Source organism: Alligator mississippiensis, chromosome 5 (genome assembly GCF_030867095.1).
Source record: "Alligator mississippiensis isolate rAllMis1 chromosome 5, rAllMis1, whole genome shotgun sequence".
Classification (NCBI taxonomy): Eukaryota; Metazoa; Chordata; order Crocodylia; family Alligatoridae; genus Alligator; species Alligator mississippiensis.
In genome coordinates, this window is record NC_081828.1 from 2,027,447 (window position 1) to 2,042,067 (window position 14,621).

General features: G+C 68.4%; 3 protein-coding genes across 6 annotated transcripts; 2 read left to right on the forward strand and 1 right to left on the reverse strand.

Annotated features, from left to right (window-relative positions):
• Positions 1 to 265: 265 nt before the first annotated feature.
• On the forward strand, positions 266 to 7,512 carry PLK3 (polo like kinase 3). Of its 2 annotated transcripts, none has more exons than XM_014607417.3 (15): positions 266 to 476; positions 1,305 to 1,412; positions 1,506 to 1,622; positions 2,388 to 2,517; positions 2,627 to 2,711; positions 3,212 to 3,307; positions 3,716 to 3,911; positions 4,208 to 4,334; positions 4,668 to 4,777; positions 4,869 to 4,986; positions 5,330 to 5,413; positions 5,584 to 5,746; positions 5,868 to 5,997; positions 6,279 to 6,389; positions 6,627 to 7,512. In XM_014607417.3, exons 1-15 carry the CDS (start codon positions 306 to 308, stop codon positions 6,813 to 6,815), a joined length of 1,935 nt encoding a protein of 644 aa, XP_014462903.3. In that variant the 5' UTR covers positions 266 to 305; the 3' UTR covers positions 6,816 to 7,512. The 2 variants fall into 2 exon arrangements, with proteins under 2 accessions (XP_014462903.3, XP_006273339.2); XM_006273277.4 differs by lacking the exon at positions 266 to 476 and adding an exon at positions 563 to 1,231.
• Positions 7,513 to 8,265: 753 nt separating this feature from the next.
• Positions 8,266 to 10,287, reverse strand: DYNLT4 (dynein light chain Tctex-type 4). 2 transcript variants are annotated; one of them, XM_019477031.2, is made up of 2 exons: positions 10,147 to 10,287; positions 8,266 to 9,000 (listed from the first exon to the last, which is right to left on the reverse strand). In XM_019477031.2, exons 1-2 carry the CDS (start codon positions 10,211 to 10,213, stop codon positions 8,351 to 8,353), a joined length of 717 nt encoding a protein of 238 aa, XP_019332576.1. In that variant the 5' UTR covers positions 10,214 to 10,287; the 3' UTR covers positions 8,266 to 8,350. The 2 variants fall into 2 exon arrangements, with proteins under 2 accessions (XP_019332576.1, XP_019332573.1); XM_019477028.2 differs by lacking the exon at positions 10,147 to 10,287 and adding an exon at positions 9,840 to 10,134.
• Positions 10,288 to 11,030: 743 nt separating this feature from the next.
• Positions 11,031 to 14,621, forward strand: BTBD19 (BTB domain containing 19). Of its 2 annotated transcripts, none has more exons than XM_059727739.1 (8): positions 11,031 to 11,229; positions 11,704 to 11,926; positions 12,372 to 12,425; positions 13,262 to 13,321; positions 13,549 to 13,617; positions 13,748 to 13,879; positions 13,984 to 14,112; positions 14,314 to 14,621. In XM_059727739.1, exons 1-8 carry the CDS (start codon positions 11,141 to 11,143, stop codon positions 14,446 to 14,448), a joined length of 891 nt encoding a protein of 296 aa, XP_059583722.1. In that variant the 5' UTR covers positions 11,031 to 11,140; the 3' UTR covers positions 14,449 to 14,621. The 2 variants fall into 2 exon arrangements, with proteins under 2 accessions (XP_059583722.1, XP_059583724.1); XM_059727741.1 differs by having other exon boundaries at positions 11,034 to 11,229; positions 13,987 to 14,112.

Consider the following 14,621-nt stretch of genomic DNA (forward strand, 5'->3'; position numbering starts at 1 on the left):
GCGGTTGGGGGGGAGGGGTGCACCCATTAGCAAAGCTTCCAGCCCCAATTCCCCTGCAGAGAAATCCGTGCCTCGTTGCACGCGATGAGCCCGGCCAGCACCCCGCGTTTAGGAGCCGGGGAGGGAGTGATAGAGGGCTGGATGGATGGATGGATGGATGGATGGAGTGCAGCGGCGCCTTTAAGAGCCAGCCCCGCCCCGAGCCGGAGGGAGGGGTTTCCCTGCGGTGACGTCAACGCCCATTGATAAAAGCGGGATTCCCTGCCGCGCGCCCCCACTCGCGGCCGATCCACGTGCGCGGGGCCATGGAGCCCGTGTGCGCCCCGGCCGCCTTCCAGCCCTGGCTCCGGCCCCAGCCCCGGCCCCGGCCCCGGCCCGAGCCCCAGCACCAGCCCCGCGCACCACCCGAGCCCACGCGGGTCATCGAGGACCCCGGATCCGGCCGCTCCTACGGCAAGGGCCGCCTGCTCGGCAAGGTACCGGCTCGGGGGAGCGAGCTGCTGCCCTCCCCGCGTGCGGGGTGGGGGGCCCGGCCCCGGCGAGACGCCCCTTGCCCCCGGGCAGGCGATGCCATGGTGGTGGGGGGCGGCAGGAGGCTCCTTGCCCCCCCCTTGGCTGGCTTGTGCGGATGCCAGGATGGGTTTGGGAGCCATGGAAACCCCCCGGTCGCGTGTGTCTGCGCGTGTCTGCGTGAGTGCAAGGGGGGAGGGCGGCTGTAGGCACCGACACTTCCACCCCCAGCGTCAGCCCCCCATCGTGTTGCCCCACAGGGCTGACTGTGCCCCCTGCCTCTGCCCCTGGAGGACGTGGCTGCCACCCCCCAGGCTTCGGGGACCGCGGCTGCTTGGGGCTCATGCAGCGGGGTGCGAGGGTGAAGCAGCGGCTGGGCGTGGGAGGCGGCTGCTTTTCCAGCCTCGGCCCGGGCGGACTCTTGCATCACGGCAGGGAAAACCTGCCTGGGCAGCTCTCCCTTTCGGTGGCCTGCCCTCTTCCCACTCACTTCCCATGGGCAGGACTTTCCAGCCCGGCCTGGGGCCCGCGGCCGCTTGCTCGCTCCTTGCGCAGGATTTTGCAGAAGTGGTTGCAGAAACCCCGGGCCACGCGCTTGTCACGCTTCCCAGCTGAGGACATGGAGCCTGAGCAAGAGCCGGGCTTTCGGCCACGTGGCCGGGGGAGCGGTCAGGAAGGCGCGTGGAAATGACTGTCCTGGCAGAGTTGAGAGTCTGGGCGAGTGAGTCACGGGGGGGGGGTGTAGGGACGCCTGGGGATGTCCTGTGTACTAATGACTTCCCCTTCCCTGCCAGGGCGGCTTTGCCAGGTGCTACGAGATGACCGATCTCTCCAGCCACAAGACCTATGCCGTGAAGGTCATCCCCCACAGCCGCGTGGCCAAGCCGCACCAGCGGGACAAGGTAGGTGGGCCGGGGCAGCGCCGCGGTGGTGGGGGTGGGTGAGAGGATCTCCTGGCCTCCTGCGGGGACTGATGGCTGCACGGTCCCTTCCAGATCCTCCATGAGATCGAGCTGCACCGCGACCTGCACCACAAGCACGTGGTCAAGTTCTCCCATCACTTCGAGGATGCCGAGAACATCTACATCTTCCTGGAGCACTGCAGCAGGAAGGTGAGGGTGGAGCCGGCCATGGGTGGCCAGCCCAGGGCGTTCCCAGGTAGCGCCCAGGCAGGGCAGAGCTCCTGCTCCCGCTCCCCTCCCCGCAGCCGCCTCGGCCTGCGCCCAGCAGACACAGCGTGAGAACTGCCCTGTGCTGGGTCAGGTCTTGCCCCATCCCCGGTGTGCTGTGGCGGCTGGAAGGGAGAGACCGACTGGGGCTGAGCAGGGTTTTCCCCCTTGCAGCCCCCAGTGAAGGCCTGATGCAGAGGCCATGCCCCTCGCTCCCGTGCCCGATAGCTCCCGATGCCCCTTTCCTCCAGCACGGGTCCAGTCCCTTGGTGGATGTGGCTGTGTTTGGTTTCCACTACGCCTGGTGGCAATGAGCCCCCCCGCCTTCGATGCTGCACTGGGGAGAAAGCTTCCTCTTGTTATTCTTCAACTTTGTAAACAGACTTTTCTCACCTCGGCCCGTTACTTTCGGTTTCCAGCCTCCCTGGTCCCACGCACTGCTTATGCAGCAGCCCTGGGCTCATGGCTGGGCTGGTCTTGGCCCGGCTGCGTCTGGATCTGGTCCCTGCCTCGGGCTAGCCTAGGTATTGCCCGTGTCTGCAATGCACAGGCTCCCGTGGAGCCGACTGCAAATCCCAGTTGCCGTTGCCCCGGCTGGGCCGGACCCGGTCTGAGCAGGCGAGGAAGGATGCTGCGTCCCGGGGTCATCCGTGCTGCCACTTGAGCTGCCCACCCCAACCTCATGTCCAACCTCTGCTTCTCTTGCAGTCGCTGGCACACATCTGGAAGGCCCGGCACACGCTGCTGGAGCCCGAGGTGCGGTACTACCTCAAGCAGATCATCTCTGCCCTCAAGTATCTCCACCTCCGAGGCATCCTGCACCGGGACCTCAAGCTGGGTAGGTCCAGGGCACCCCCCACTCGTGCTGCTGTCTTGGAGAAGTGGAGACCCCCCCTCTCCATTTGCTCTGTGCATGTACTGAGAGCCTGACCTCGCTCTCGTTACAGGCAACTTCTTCATCAATGAGAACATGGAGCTGAAAGTGGGCGACTTCGGCCTGGCCACCCGGCTGGATGCTGCCGACCAGAAGAAGTAAGAGCCTCTCCGTGCTGGGTGTAAGGGGCCATCTCCCCCTCTGCTTGGGGAAGGGGCTTGCCTGCAGCCTCCTGGCAGGGGAGGGGAGCGTGGAGATGGTGCCTCTGCGTCCTGTCTCCTCCCCGGGCAGCTGTGCGGGCTGGCCAGGCAAGCTGGCGGCCGGGGCCTGGACTCCCAGCCGGGCTGGAGAACAATGCGCCGACTGTGACCATTGTCCCGCCTGCCCCGCACAAAGCAGCTCTGTCATGTGGCTTCTCCAGCAGGGAAGAGAGAAGCTAATGCCAGGAAGAGGGGGGCTGGATGACAGATGGCAGAGCCTGCAGGGAAGGGGAGGGGGTGACACGGGGGTGGCGGGGTCCTGCGCCGGGCACGGGATAGCAGCTGTGCTTGCAAAAGCCCTGGGGCTGGGGGCTGGGGACCTGCAGCCCCCACAGTGCAGGGTTGCTGCCGCCTGGCTGGCTCATGCATTGCCCCTTACTGTGTTGTCTCCCCGCCAGGACGATCTGCGGCACCCCCAACTACCTGGCCCCAGAGGTGCTGCTGCGGCAGGGCCACGGCCCCGCCTCGGACGTGTGGTCCCTGGGCTGCGTCATGTAAGTTGTCATCGTGGGCCCCAGCCCCTGCCTGGTGATGCATACCCATGCGGGGAGGGAGGGGGCAGCCGGGGTCAACGGTGTCAACCGCCCCATGGCCTCCCGGGGGCGGATGCAGCCGGTGGCGGTGACTGTTTCAAAACAACGGAAAATATCAGCGGTGACAGCCGCAGGGCTATTTATACCGGGCTGATCATGGGCTCCGGCGTGATTGAGAGCAGCCTCCTGCACCTCGCCAGCCGCAGGCTTCCTGTCGAACTTTCCATCTTCTGCGAGAGCTGGGGCTGAACCTGCCTCCTTTGGCTCGGGGCAGGGGGAGGGCGCCTGGCACTTCCCAGAGGGGTCCGAGGGGCGTGGGTGGTCTGCACGCAAGAGGCTTCCCCGTGTGACTCCCCGCCTTGCTCCCAGGTACACACTGCTGTGCGGCAGCCCCCCCTTCGAGACCTCGGACCTGAAGGAGACGTACCGCTGCATCAAGCAGGTGGAGTACACCCTCCCGGCCTTCCTCTCTGCCTCCGCGCGCCAGCTCCTGGCCGGCATCCTGCGCCGCAGCCCCCACGACCGCCCCACGCTGGAGGAGATCCTGGACCACGAGTTCTTCCGAGTAAGTAGGGCCCCGGATGGGCCTGTCCCTCCCTCCTCCCCCAGTCCTGGGCAGCACATGCCAGGCAGGACGCGCTTCCTGCCCAGCCAGACAGCGATGCCTGGGGGCCTGTGGGTCACTGGCGTCGGGTGGTGCTGCGTGCCCTGCTCAGATTGCAGCAGAGTCACTGCCTTTCGCCTCCGGAGAGCCCCGGCCTCTGTGGGCAAGGCAGGGCCTGGTGCTGGGGATGGCTGGTGGCAGGGTCAGGGGTGATTGTTGGTTCCGTCCAGCCCCTGACCCCGGCCCCTGCTCCCCAGGCATACACACCGGACAAGCTCCCACCCAGCAGCTGCATGATGGCCCCGGAGCTGACTCCTCCCAACCCGGCCAAGAGCCTGCTTGCCAAAGTCACCAAGACACTGTTTGGGAAGAAGAAACCCAGAGGTGAGCCCAGGGCTGCTCGGGGATTGCTCCGTGCCCAGCTGCAGCCCTTCCCACCCCTGCCCTGGGCTGGGAGCCGCCCGCCGCGGTGTTGCAAACTGAGCCCTGCCTGGGAACTGGGAAGTGAAACTGGGGAGAAACTGCCCCGCCTGAGCCTGGAGGCCAGGAGGAGCTGGGGATGCAAGCCTGGACCAGGGGCACTGCGGCTGGGGAGCAGACGATGCAGCCCTGCAGCTCTGGGAGGGCTTGTGGGGGGTCCCTGAACGGGGTGCATCCCCTGCGCTGCCGGGCTGGTGTTGCCAGGCATCTTTGCTCACCACCTTTCCCTCCCTGCAGCTAAGAAGGGCCCGGTGGAGGACAAAGATGACCTCTCCAAGCTGGTTGCTGGCTTCATGAAGACCTCGCTCTGCCGACAGACCAGCTACAAGACTATGGAGGGGAACGAGGTGCGGGGAGACATGGCCCCAGGATGGTGGTGTGCTTTGAGAAACCCCAGCCTCATGCATGGGCTGGGGCTGAGCTGTTGTCTCTCCCCAGGTTTCCCCCGGGTCAGGCCAGACGGCCTCCCTCAGCCCGGGCGAGACGCTGGCCGAGGAGGGCTCCCGCAAGTCCGTGTCCCGCTCGGCCGGAGGCACGATGGCCAGCAGCTGTGAAGGTGGGTGATGAGCTGTGTCCAGAGCCCCCTGCTCGTGGCCTGGCCAGCCTCTTGTGCTCTGGGTAGGGGCTGCAGACCCCAGGAGGGGGCATGCAGTAGTGCTGGGGGTATCTGTGCTGGAGATGGATTCCCTGCTGAGAGCTGCTGGCCAGTGCAAACAGCTCAGCTGGGTATGGAGGGCTACAGACCAGCACCCCTCGCCTCCTACTGGGGACCCTGACCTGGGCAGAGCCCCTGTGCCCTGCGGCATCTCGGTGCCTAGCTCTCACGGCCTCTGTGCTGTGGCCTTGGGGTGTAAAACTCCTGCCTGGCTTTATCTAACCTTGCCTGTGCATCCCTGCAGCCCTCAACGACTGCGTCCCGGCCTCGGTGCTCGTCGAGTCAACCGTCAAGCTCCTGACCAGCTGCCTCTCCTCCATGCCTCCAGGTACGGGCAGCGCTGGGCTAGGGCCAGGGGTGGCGTGGCCGGGAATGGGTTTTAGTCTGTGCCAGGTGCCACCAGGACAAAGACTAGGCTGGGGCTCCCCTGCCTCCACTGGCAGCACCGTGCCCGGCTCTGCAGGACCCCGCTCACCCCCTCCTCTCTCCTCCCTGCAGCTGAGAGGAACCCGGCGTCCCTGGCCCAGCACGAGCCCTTCGTGTGGGTGAGCAAGTGGGTGGACTATTCCAACAAGTACGGCTTCGGCTACCAGCTCTCGGACCGTGCTGTCGGCGTCCTCTTCAACGACGGCACCCACATGGCCCTCTCCGCCAACCGCCGGTGAGAGCGGGGCTCTGGGCCCAGTCCTGGGGGCTGGTGGGACCCCCTGTCCTGGCTTTGGGGTGTGCGGGAGGTTGCCAGGAGCTCCTGGACATGCCCTCACCCCTCGTGCTCCCTGCAGCATGGTGCATTACCACCTGACCGGCAGCAAGCACGTGGCCTTCCGCGCCACGTCCGTGCCCCCCGCGCTGCAGGGGCAGCTGGGCATCCTGCGGTACTTCACCTCCTACATGGAGCAGCGTCTCATGAAGGTGAGTGCTGCAGCACTGGAGGGAGGGGCCCTGGCAGTCCCATGGGGTGTGGGGACAGGTGGGCGGTGGAGATGGGGTGCTGGATGTGGGGAGGTAGGTGCTGGGGCGCTCCCTTGGGCTCCCTTGGGCTGCAGAAGCAGTAGCCGGCATTGGCTGGGGCTCAGCCCTGGGTGCGTGGAAGTGCTACCCCGGTCCCTACCCCTGCAAGCCCAGCTGCCCCCATGGGGGTGGGTGCATGCACCTGGGGTCCCTCGTGACTAACGCTGCCCTTGCCCTCGCAGGGTGGAGACCTGCCCAGCCTGGATGAGGGCAGGCAGCCGGCCCTGCTGCTGCTGCAGTGGGTGAAGACCGACCTGGCCTTGCTTATGCTCTTTAGCAACGGCACCATCCAGGTGAGTGCGGGAGAGGGATGGAGAGGGCAGGGCGGGCGGGCGGACGTGCAGGGCAGGAGCAGGCTGGCTGGGGCATCCCTGGAGCTGGTTTGGCAGGTCTGGCCTGGGCTCAGGGTCTTGCAGTCCTGGAGGCCTGCTTTGCAGTGGGTTGCTTATGTGGGACCCAGGGGGAAATGAGGGGTCCCCCTGAACAGTCTTGGAGCCTGTGGGGTGACGTGTATCTCCCCCCGCTGCCAGGTGAACTTCTACACGGACCACACCAAGGTGATCCTGAGCGAGGCTGCTGGCCTGCTCACCTACGTCAGCCGGGACCGTAGCTCCTACACCTACAAGCTGAACAGCCTGCGGGAGCTGGGCTGCACCCCCGAGCTCCAGCGCCGCCTCCGCTACGTCCTCAAGCTGCTGCAGGACCAGGCTGAGACCTAGGCGCCGTCTGCACCTTTTCCCGGGCTCGCAACCTCCATTGCCCTCACAGCTGGCACCCGGCTCCCCCAGGGCCATCGTCACCGCTGGGCGAGGTGACCTTCTCTCCAGTCGGCTGCTGGCGCTCGGGTGGAGATGCTCCCGCTGGTGCTGTCAGCCGTGCACTGGGCTGGTGCTGGGGTCTGCTTGGGGGCACCTACTGCTTTGCCCCCAAGTGCAGCAAGCAGCAGCCACTCCCCAGTGGCACCACCCTGGTGTGGGAGTCTGTGCAAGCTCTGCCTTCAGGCTCCAGCCCCTGGCTGGGCTGGGCTGGGCAGGGCTGGCGTCTTGGCAGCGGCCAGCGCTGCAGCATCTCCCAGGGCAAGATGCCTGCTGCCTCAGCCTGGCGCCTGCCGCGGCTGTCCTGGACACACTGCGTGACTCATGGAGAGTGTTTCGGGCTGCCTTGCGGCAGGATCACTACACTACGGAGGGGATTGGGGCCCTTCCCCGCAGGCCGTGGAGCGAGCTACCCCCCTGCCGTGCGTGGCCACGGTACGATGCTCTAACGAAGGCAGGGCCCCCCCGGGCGGCTCCTCTCCCGCCCCCTCCCTGCCTGACTTTATTTATGGCTGTTATTTATATGGTGTCTATTTATTGTGGCTCACATGGGCAAGGCCTGGCTGGGGTCTCCTTCTAATAAAGACTTCCTTTTTCTAAAGCAGGAGTCTGTGCTGCCTCGGCTCCCTCTCCCTGGGGCAGCGGGGTCAAGCCCCGCATGCTCTCCTCGTGCTCCTGCTTGCCCCTGCTGCTCTGTACCCCCCGGGGTTCTGAACTGGGACCGGGGTCTCAGACCCCCTTGCAGCTAGCTTGCCCTTGGGGAGAGGTCTGCCTCCAGCTGCTGTGCCCTACAGCTGGGGGTGTTTGGGTTGGTGGCTGCCTGCTTAAGACCCGCATGCCTGGCCCAGTTCTGGGTAGGAGGATGGCAGAGGGGATGCCTACCCATTCTCCCCCTATTCCCTGGGGCTGGCTCCAGCACCGGTTGCACCTGCTGTCCCCCATTATCCGCCCAACAAAGGAGCGGCTGAGCTGCAAGGTGGCCCCCACGCTCCCTCTGACTTGGGTGCCAGCTGCCCCAGCACCCCTCTAGCCCTGAGAGGGGGGAGATGGGGATGGGGACTTGAGTCCTGGCAAAGCCTCCCCAGGCAGGGATTTCTGCCCCGTTATCCTGCCCCAGTGGGAGCTGGAGGCCCCGTACCTCTGCTTCCATCTCTGCTCCGCAAGCTGGGTTGAAACTGTCCGTGGGATATGCTGCAATGTGTGGCTCTTGGGGCAGAGGTCACCTCTCTGCAAGGTCAGCTACCACATCTGGCCGGTGGGCATGGCCCCGGGCTGTGGAGACCCCTGTGCCACCACCCCGCAGTGTGGTAAAGCCACTCCCTGGGGGGACCAGACACAGACACGGACCCAGCGATCGGGGGCAGCATCCTCTTTATTGCCAGCGGCCCCAGGACTGCAGCTGGAGCATGGTGGGGCATGGCCCCGGCGTGATGCAGCTGCTACTCGTAGTAGAGCCCATGCACGGTGGCCACGGCGAAGAGGGAGGCGTTGGCAAAGGTGGCGGAGGCGAAGGTGTCACTCTCGGGGTCCCAGAGAGCACGACTGGCCACGCGCAGCCCCTGCCGCCCCGCCTGCCCCAGCACCACGCTGCACACCAGCTTGTAGCGTGGCGGTGCCAGGTCCTTGAGCTTCCCCCGCAGCCGCTCGGCCAGGCTCTGCGCCAGCTGCCCGCCCGCGCTGGGTGTATAGGCCACGTCCTGCAGGCAGGCGGCAAGCGTGGCCTCCAGCGCCTGTTGGGCCGGCGCGGCGTGGAAGCGGCAGCCCGGTGCTGGCCGCGTGCGGTAGGTGTTCTGGCACCGGGCCTCGGGCACGGGCGGGAAGAGTGGCAGGCCCGAGAAGCTGACGCGGGCCCCCGGTACCCACGGACCGTTGGAGAGCCGCTTTGCACCCCCACCCAGCACCACCGAGCTGCGCCGGCTGGCCATGGGCACCGCCAGGCTGCCACGGCGTGTGGGCAGGGTGGGCAGGCGCCCCTCCTCTGTGCCCCGTGGCAGGGCCGGGGGCTCAGCCGGGTGGGAGCTGCGGCGGGGTGGGGTTGGGCCCCCTAGGCACGGGGCCGGTGGCTGCTGGGCCATGCTCAGGGTGGCACCTGGAAGGGAGTAGCGCCGGCCTTAGCAGCTCCGGGCCCCTGGCAGCCAGAGAAAGGCAGGGCTCCTTGCCCTGCTGCAAGCCTGGCTCAGGCGCTTGTGAGCCCAGCTCCCCCCATGTCTGCCTGGGACCCCCGGGAGCCGCTTTGCAAGCAACCCCCCTCACTCCGCCTGCTTTTGTCCTGAGCAAACACCCGACCACGTTCCTCGATGTCTCCGGAGAAACGGGAGCGGGGCTGCACCATGCAGCCTGGGACCATGGTCCCCAGCACTGGGGGCTGCTCCCTGCACCCAGCCACGGCCTCAAGCCTGGGGTTCGCCCGTGTCCCAAGTGCATCCATGTTGGGAGACATGGCCTGCTATTTAGAGCCCTGGGGCCAGCTCCGGGCCAAACGGCCTCGCTCCGGCCCGGGCAGACGGCACTGGGTGACCAGACACCGGCTGCAGCTGGGTCCAAGGCTTCGAGTCCAGACCCCCCAGCTCCTCCCTGGCAGGGTTCATTTGAGCAAGCCCCTGTTTCTATTGGGGTGGTGCCCGGCCCCCTGCCCCTGCTAGGTGCTAACCTGGCCCATGCCCTGAGCATCCTGGGCTGGGGCTGGGGTTTCCCGGGCTACGTCCCCATGAGCTGCCCCAGCACCTGCGGGCACCAGGCGGGCTTGTGGGCAGGACCGACCAGGGCAGGGGAGCTTGCAAGGCCCTGGCTTCATGCCCCATTGGGTGGGCTCTGCCTGGGGCAGCCCCTGTGACCCTGCCCAGGGAGGACACGGGGCTCCAGCCGTGCCAGGGGCTGTGCATTTCCCTGGTTCGACTCCCCTAAAGCGGCTCGTACACGAGGGCTTACCGGGTGCAGGGCCACGGGGGCAGGTGGTCTGGGGAAGAGGGCTGCTGCCTCCGATCCGGCCAGCGCTCAGCCTGGCCTGTGGCTCCCCCGCCGCCCGCCCAGCTCCATCACCCCCCAGGGCCATAAATCACGGCCCGTGACAGCTTTGCAAGGCAGCAGGCACAGGCGTGAGATGGGGCAGGGGCCGGGGTCTGTGAGGCCCCAATCCTGGCCCCTGTGCCCAGCCCCAGGCTGGCACAGCCCAGCAGGGCCCTTCCCCGCAGAGGCAGGATTGGGACCCCTTCCTCTCCCAAGATGCCTACCCTACCTGTCCCCGCTCCGGTCCGGGCAGGCGGGCGCCAGGGGCTGCCTCTGCACAAGGCAGGGCATGGCATGTGTTTTGCAGCGAGCGTAGCGTGTTGCTACGTGACACCGACACGCTTCGGGCACCAGCTGGCATGCACGACTGGCACGCCTCGCTCCCCGCTCCTGCCCGTGGGCGCTCATCCATGCCCCTTCTTGGAGTGGGAGTGGTTTTTAACCCCCAGCTGCACCCGTCTCCCCTTGTGCCTGCCCCCTGCCCCCGGGCTGTGCCCACCCCATGCTGCTTCTTAGCCCCCAAGTCACAGCCAGCTCCAGGCACCATGGGGGTCAGCTCCCACCTCCCCCGTACTCAGGCTGCTGCGTGCAGCGCCGTGCGCAGCTGTGGAAACGTCCCCGTTGGTTTCCAGCTCCCCAGCACTGCTGCGTGCAGAGCCCAGCACCCCCACGGCAGGACTGGCCCAAGCCAGTGGCATGGAGCTGGGGGCTGTTGTCTGCCAGGCCCAGGGGACCCGTGGGGCAGCGGTTTCAGGCTCTCTGCAAGCTCAGGCAGGCGCTTGCCCACTTACAGACCCGAGTCCCACTGTGCACCCGCGCTCCCATCTCAGGGGCACCGAGGCAGGCCACGTATTCATCGATCCACCCCCTTGGGGTCCTGCAGCAGCCCCCCACCCTCTTCCCGCCAGCCCCTCGGCAGGTCTGCTGGGGTCGTCTCCCGGGGCCTGGTGCCTGCGTGTGCACCGCCGTGGCCCCCTGCCCCCCGCTTGCTGCTGGGAGGCTGCTATTCAGGGCTCTGGCTTGGGGGTCCCCTTGGCGGGGGTCTCTGGGACCTCAGCTCCCCCCGCAGCCACGGGGCCGAGCCCTGCCGGTTTCCTTAGAGCCGGGCCGAGCTGGGCCTCCCGGCCCCCCCGCGTCCCCCGGCTCCGCATTCCTGCCTCCTCCGCAGCGGAAGCCGGGGTGGGGGCAGGAGGCCGCGGAGCAGCCCAGGCCGCCTGCGCCCCATGGCCCGGCCCCGCTCTGCCCGGCTGCACGGGGACGCGGATGGCTTCCGGGCCGCCCTGGCCAGCCTGGTAGACAGCCCGCAGTTCAGGTGAGACGTCCGAGCCACGGCCAGTTGCACCCCACTTTGGGGTGGGGGGCTCGCCCAGCCCCCCTGCACCAGTGCCCCCCAGTGCCCAAAGCCCCCCGGCCCTGCTGCCACGGTTGCACCCCAGAGATGGCTGCACGCGGGGCCGAGGGCTCTGAGTGCACAGGCAGCCCTGGGCATCGCGAGCCCCAGGTCGCAGGACCCACGGGCACCCAGCGCGGAGCTTCTTGGCTCCCAAATCCCCTCGACTTGTCTGGGAGTCCAGGGAGGGGCCTGGGGGCCGGGGTGGGGCGATGCCTCGGGCTGCGTCGTGTTGCTCGGAGCTCGGACGCGGGGTTTGCCTGGGTGGGTTTGGACGGGGCTGATCCTGCTTTGGGCAGGGCTTGGACTGGATGTGACCCCGCAGCTCCCTGCCAGCCCCGCGGCTTCGGGATCCTCTGTGCCATGGTGCAGGGGGCTCTCACCATGTCCCCGCAGTGACGTGACCTTCCTCGTGGGCCGGGAGAGGCGCAAGGTGTTCGCCCACCGCTGCATCCTTGCCTGCCGCTGCCCTGGGCTCCGGGGGCTCCTGGACAGCCCCCCGCCAGCCCCTGGGGCCCCGGCGCCGGCCCCCATCGCCCTCAGCAGCGCCCAGCCCGAAGCCTTCCTGGCCATGCTCGAGTTCCTGTACACCAACCGCGTGCACCTCACCAGCGTCACCGTGAGTGCCACGGCGCCGGGCACGATCCAGCCTGTTTGCCGGGGAGGGGGATAATAACCTACTGGTGCTGCCAGCCGGCTGGCAGGACCCCCATGCCTGGCTCCAGCACCTTGGGACAGGGGGTCTCGGCTATGCAGATGGCCCGGGCAGGGGCAGCCCTGGGCGCCCGGTTCTGGGCAGACGGGGCTTTTCCAGAGCCCGGGAAAGCCCCTGGGCAGCTGCGGGAGTCTCCAGCACGGGGCCACGGTGGGGCAGGGGCAGGGGCAGGGGCAGGCTCTGCCCTTCCTGGTGGTCGTGGGGCCCATCGGGGCAGGGGGCTGCGCTCTCACAGCCTGGGGCAGGGAGCCCGGGATGGCTCCAGGCCCCGGCGGGCTCGCCTGCTGGGAGCTGGGGGGTCGCGGGCACAGGCCCTTGCATGGGGGTCATGGGGTGTCTCTGCCCACAGGCCCTGGAGGTGCTGGCCTCGTCCGTGGAGTACGGGCTGGACGACCTGCGGCAGGTAACGGGGCCACGGGGGCTGGCATCCCCCATGGCCAAGGCACGGTGGGACACTGGAGGAGGGTTAGGGTTAGGGTTAGGGTTAGGCTGTCTCCATCAGGAAGGTGGGTACCGCCACGCCTGGCTCCCCTCCGAAACCCCCATTGCCCTGCCTCAGTTTCCCCTCTCCCCCTGCTGACCCTCTCTAGCACTCCCTGGGGCTTAGGGCTGCGGGGCGCTCAGCGCCGGCTCCTGGAGCCGTGGGCCAGCTGCCAGGACACCTGGGTCCCGCGGGCGGCTTGACTCTGAGTCACGCTGACGTGGCCGAGTCACGCTGACGTGAGCCCAGCACATGGGAAGCCTCCTTGGGTGGGGGTGGGCATCACGCGTGGGGTGGGGGGAGCCCATGTGGAGGCAGAGAGGCAGCCTCAGTTTCCCTACCAAGGCTATGGTGCCCACCTGGAAGGGGGATCACCCTTCCGGGCAGCAGTATGGGGCCCAGGCCACGTGGCAAGTGCCCGAGGCAGTGAAGCTAGCTGCCGGTGCCCCCCACTCCCCACCCGCAGCCCCCCTGCGGTGACACGTGTGTGGGCTTCCCTAGCAGCAGTCACCGGGGCCATGTGACTGCGGGGGTGAGACCGGGCGTCAGGGGAACCCCTCCCCAGCGCCAGATGCGTCACCCGCAGCTATTCTGGGCCTGGCGCGGGGCCCGGGGAGCTGGGTGTTTCCCGCCTGGGCTCCCCCCTGCCCTGCACTGTAACCCTTTCAGTGCCAGGGCATCCCCGTGCCCCCCCATCCTTGCCCGGGGGGGGGTGCCCGCCAGCTGCAACCCCCAGCGTGGCCCATCTGTGCCCGCAGCTGTGCGTGGAGTTCGTGATGGGCACGCTCAGCGTGGAGACGGCCTGCGAGGCCCTGCAGGTAAGCACCCCCGGCCCCCCCACAGCCGGCCACAGGCTGCCAGGGGTCCCTAGCTGCCGGCCTGCGGAGAGGGAGGGGTCTTGATCCCATACCTTCCCATGGCAGGGTTTTGGGGTGCTGCGGGTTGGGAGTGAGGGGCACCGGCAGGGCTGGGGGTGTGCCGGCAGCCCCCTGCCCTGCTCCCGACCCGCAGCCCCCACTTCCATCGTGCTGTGCCCCCCCGGCAGGCAGCTGCGACCTGCGGGCAGGTGGATCTGCAGCAGCGCTGCTTGGCCTTCATCGAGGACAACACCCAGGTAGGCGCTGGGGACGCTCCGCGGGGCACGCCTAGCCCCGCGGGGGCTGCGGCAGGTGAGGCCGGGGCTGCTCTCGGCGTGGCCGGGGCCAGGGCCCGTGGTCAGCCTGACGTGGCGGTGGGCGCCGCAGGCCGTGGTGGGCACGCGAGGCTTCCACGAGCTGTCGGAGGCGGTGCTGGTCCCGGTGCTGCGCAGCGACCGTCTGACCATCGACGAGCCCGACCTCATCGCCGCCGTGCGGGGCTGGGCCCGCGTCAGCGCCGTGAGTGCCGGGGCGACCGGGCTCTGACCCCCGCGTCCCACTGTCCTTCCATTGCTGGGGAGGACGCAGCCCCCCGGCTCTGAGCCCCCGGCCCCCACTCCCAGCAGGCGGTGTTCGGGCACCCCGTGGCAGCCGTGGCGGAGGGGCCGGCCCGGGAGCTGCGCCTGCCCCTGCTGGCACCCGGCGAGCTGGCTGCCCTGGAGAGCCAGAACCGGCAGGACCCGCTGCTGCCGGTGAGACCCCCTGCCCCATCCGTCCCCACGTCCCGGGCAGGCGCTGTGCCCATCACCGTGGCATCACACCTGGCTCCCCTGGGGGTGCCCTGATGCCCCCCTGAGCCATGCTGGGGGCCAGGGGAGGCACATGGGGGGCTCCCCTGAGCTCGTGGGCCCCAAGCACCCCCCGATGGCTAAGCCCCATCCTGTGCCCGGCAGATGGAGAGCGTGGCCGAGGCTTGGCGCTGCCACGCGCTGCGGGGCAACGGGGGGGCCCGGGCGCAGCTGTGCCGTCCCCGCCGCGGCACGCGGCCCCGGGAGCACCACCTCCGCCTTGGCCTGCAGCCCCGGTGACCCGGGCGGGGAGCCCGTGGCCAGGGACCCCCTGGTTCAGCCCCGCGGGCCAGCCTCGGCTACAGCAGCGTGGGGGTGCGGCGAGGCTGTGGGTCCGGCTCAGGGCTGCGTCTGCCTCGCCACCGAGGGAGGTGGCGTGGCGCCCACGGCTCAATAAAGCCCGTTTGCTTGGA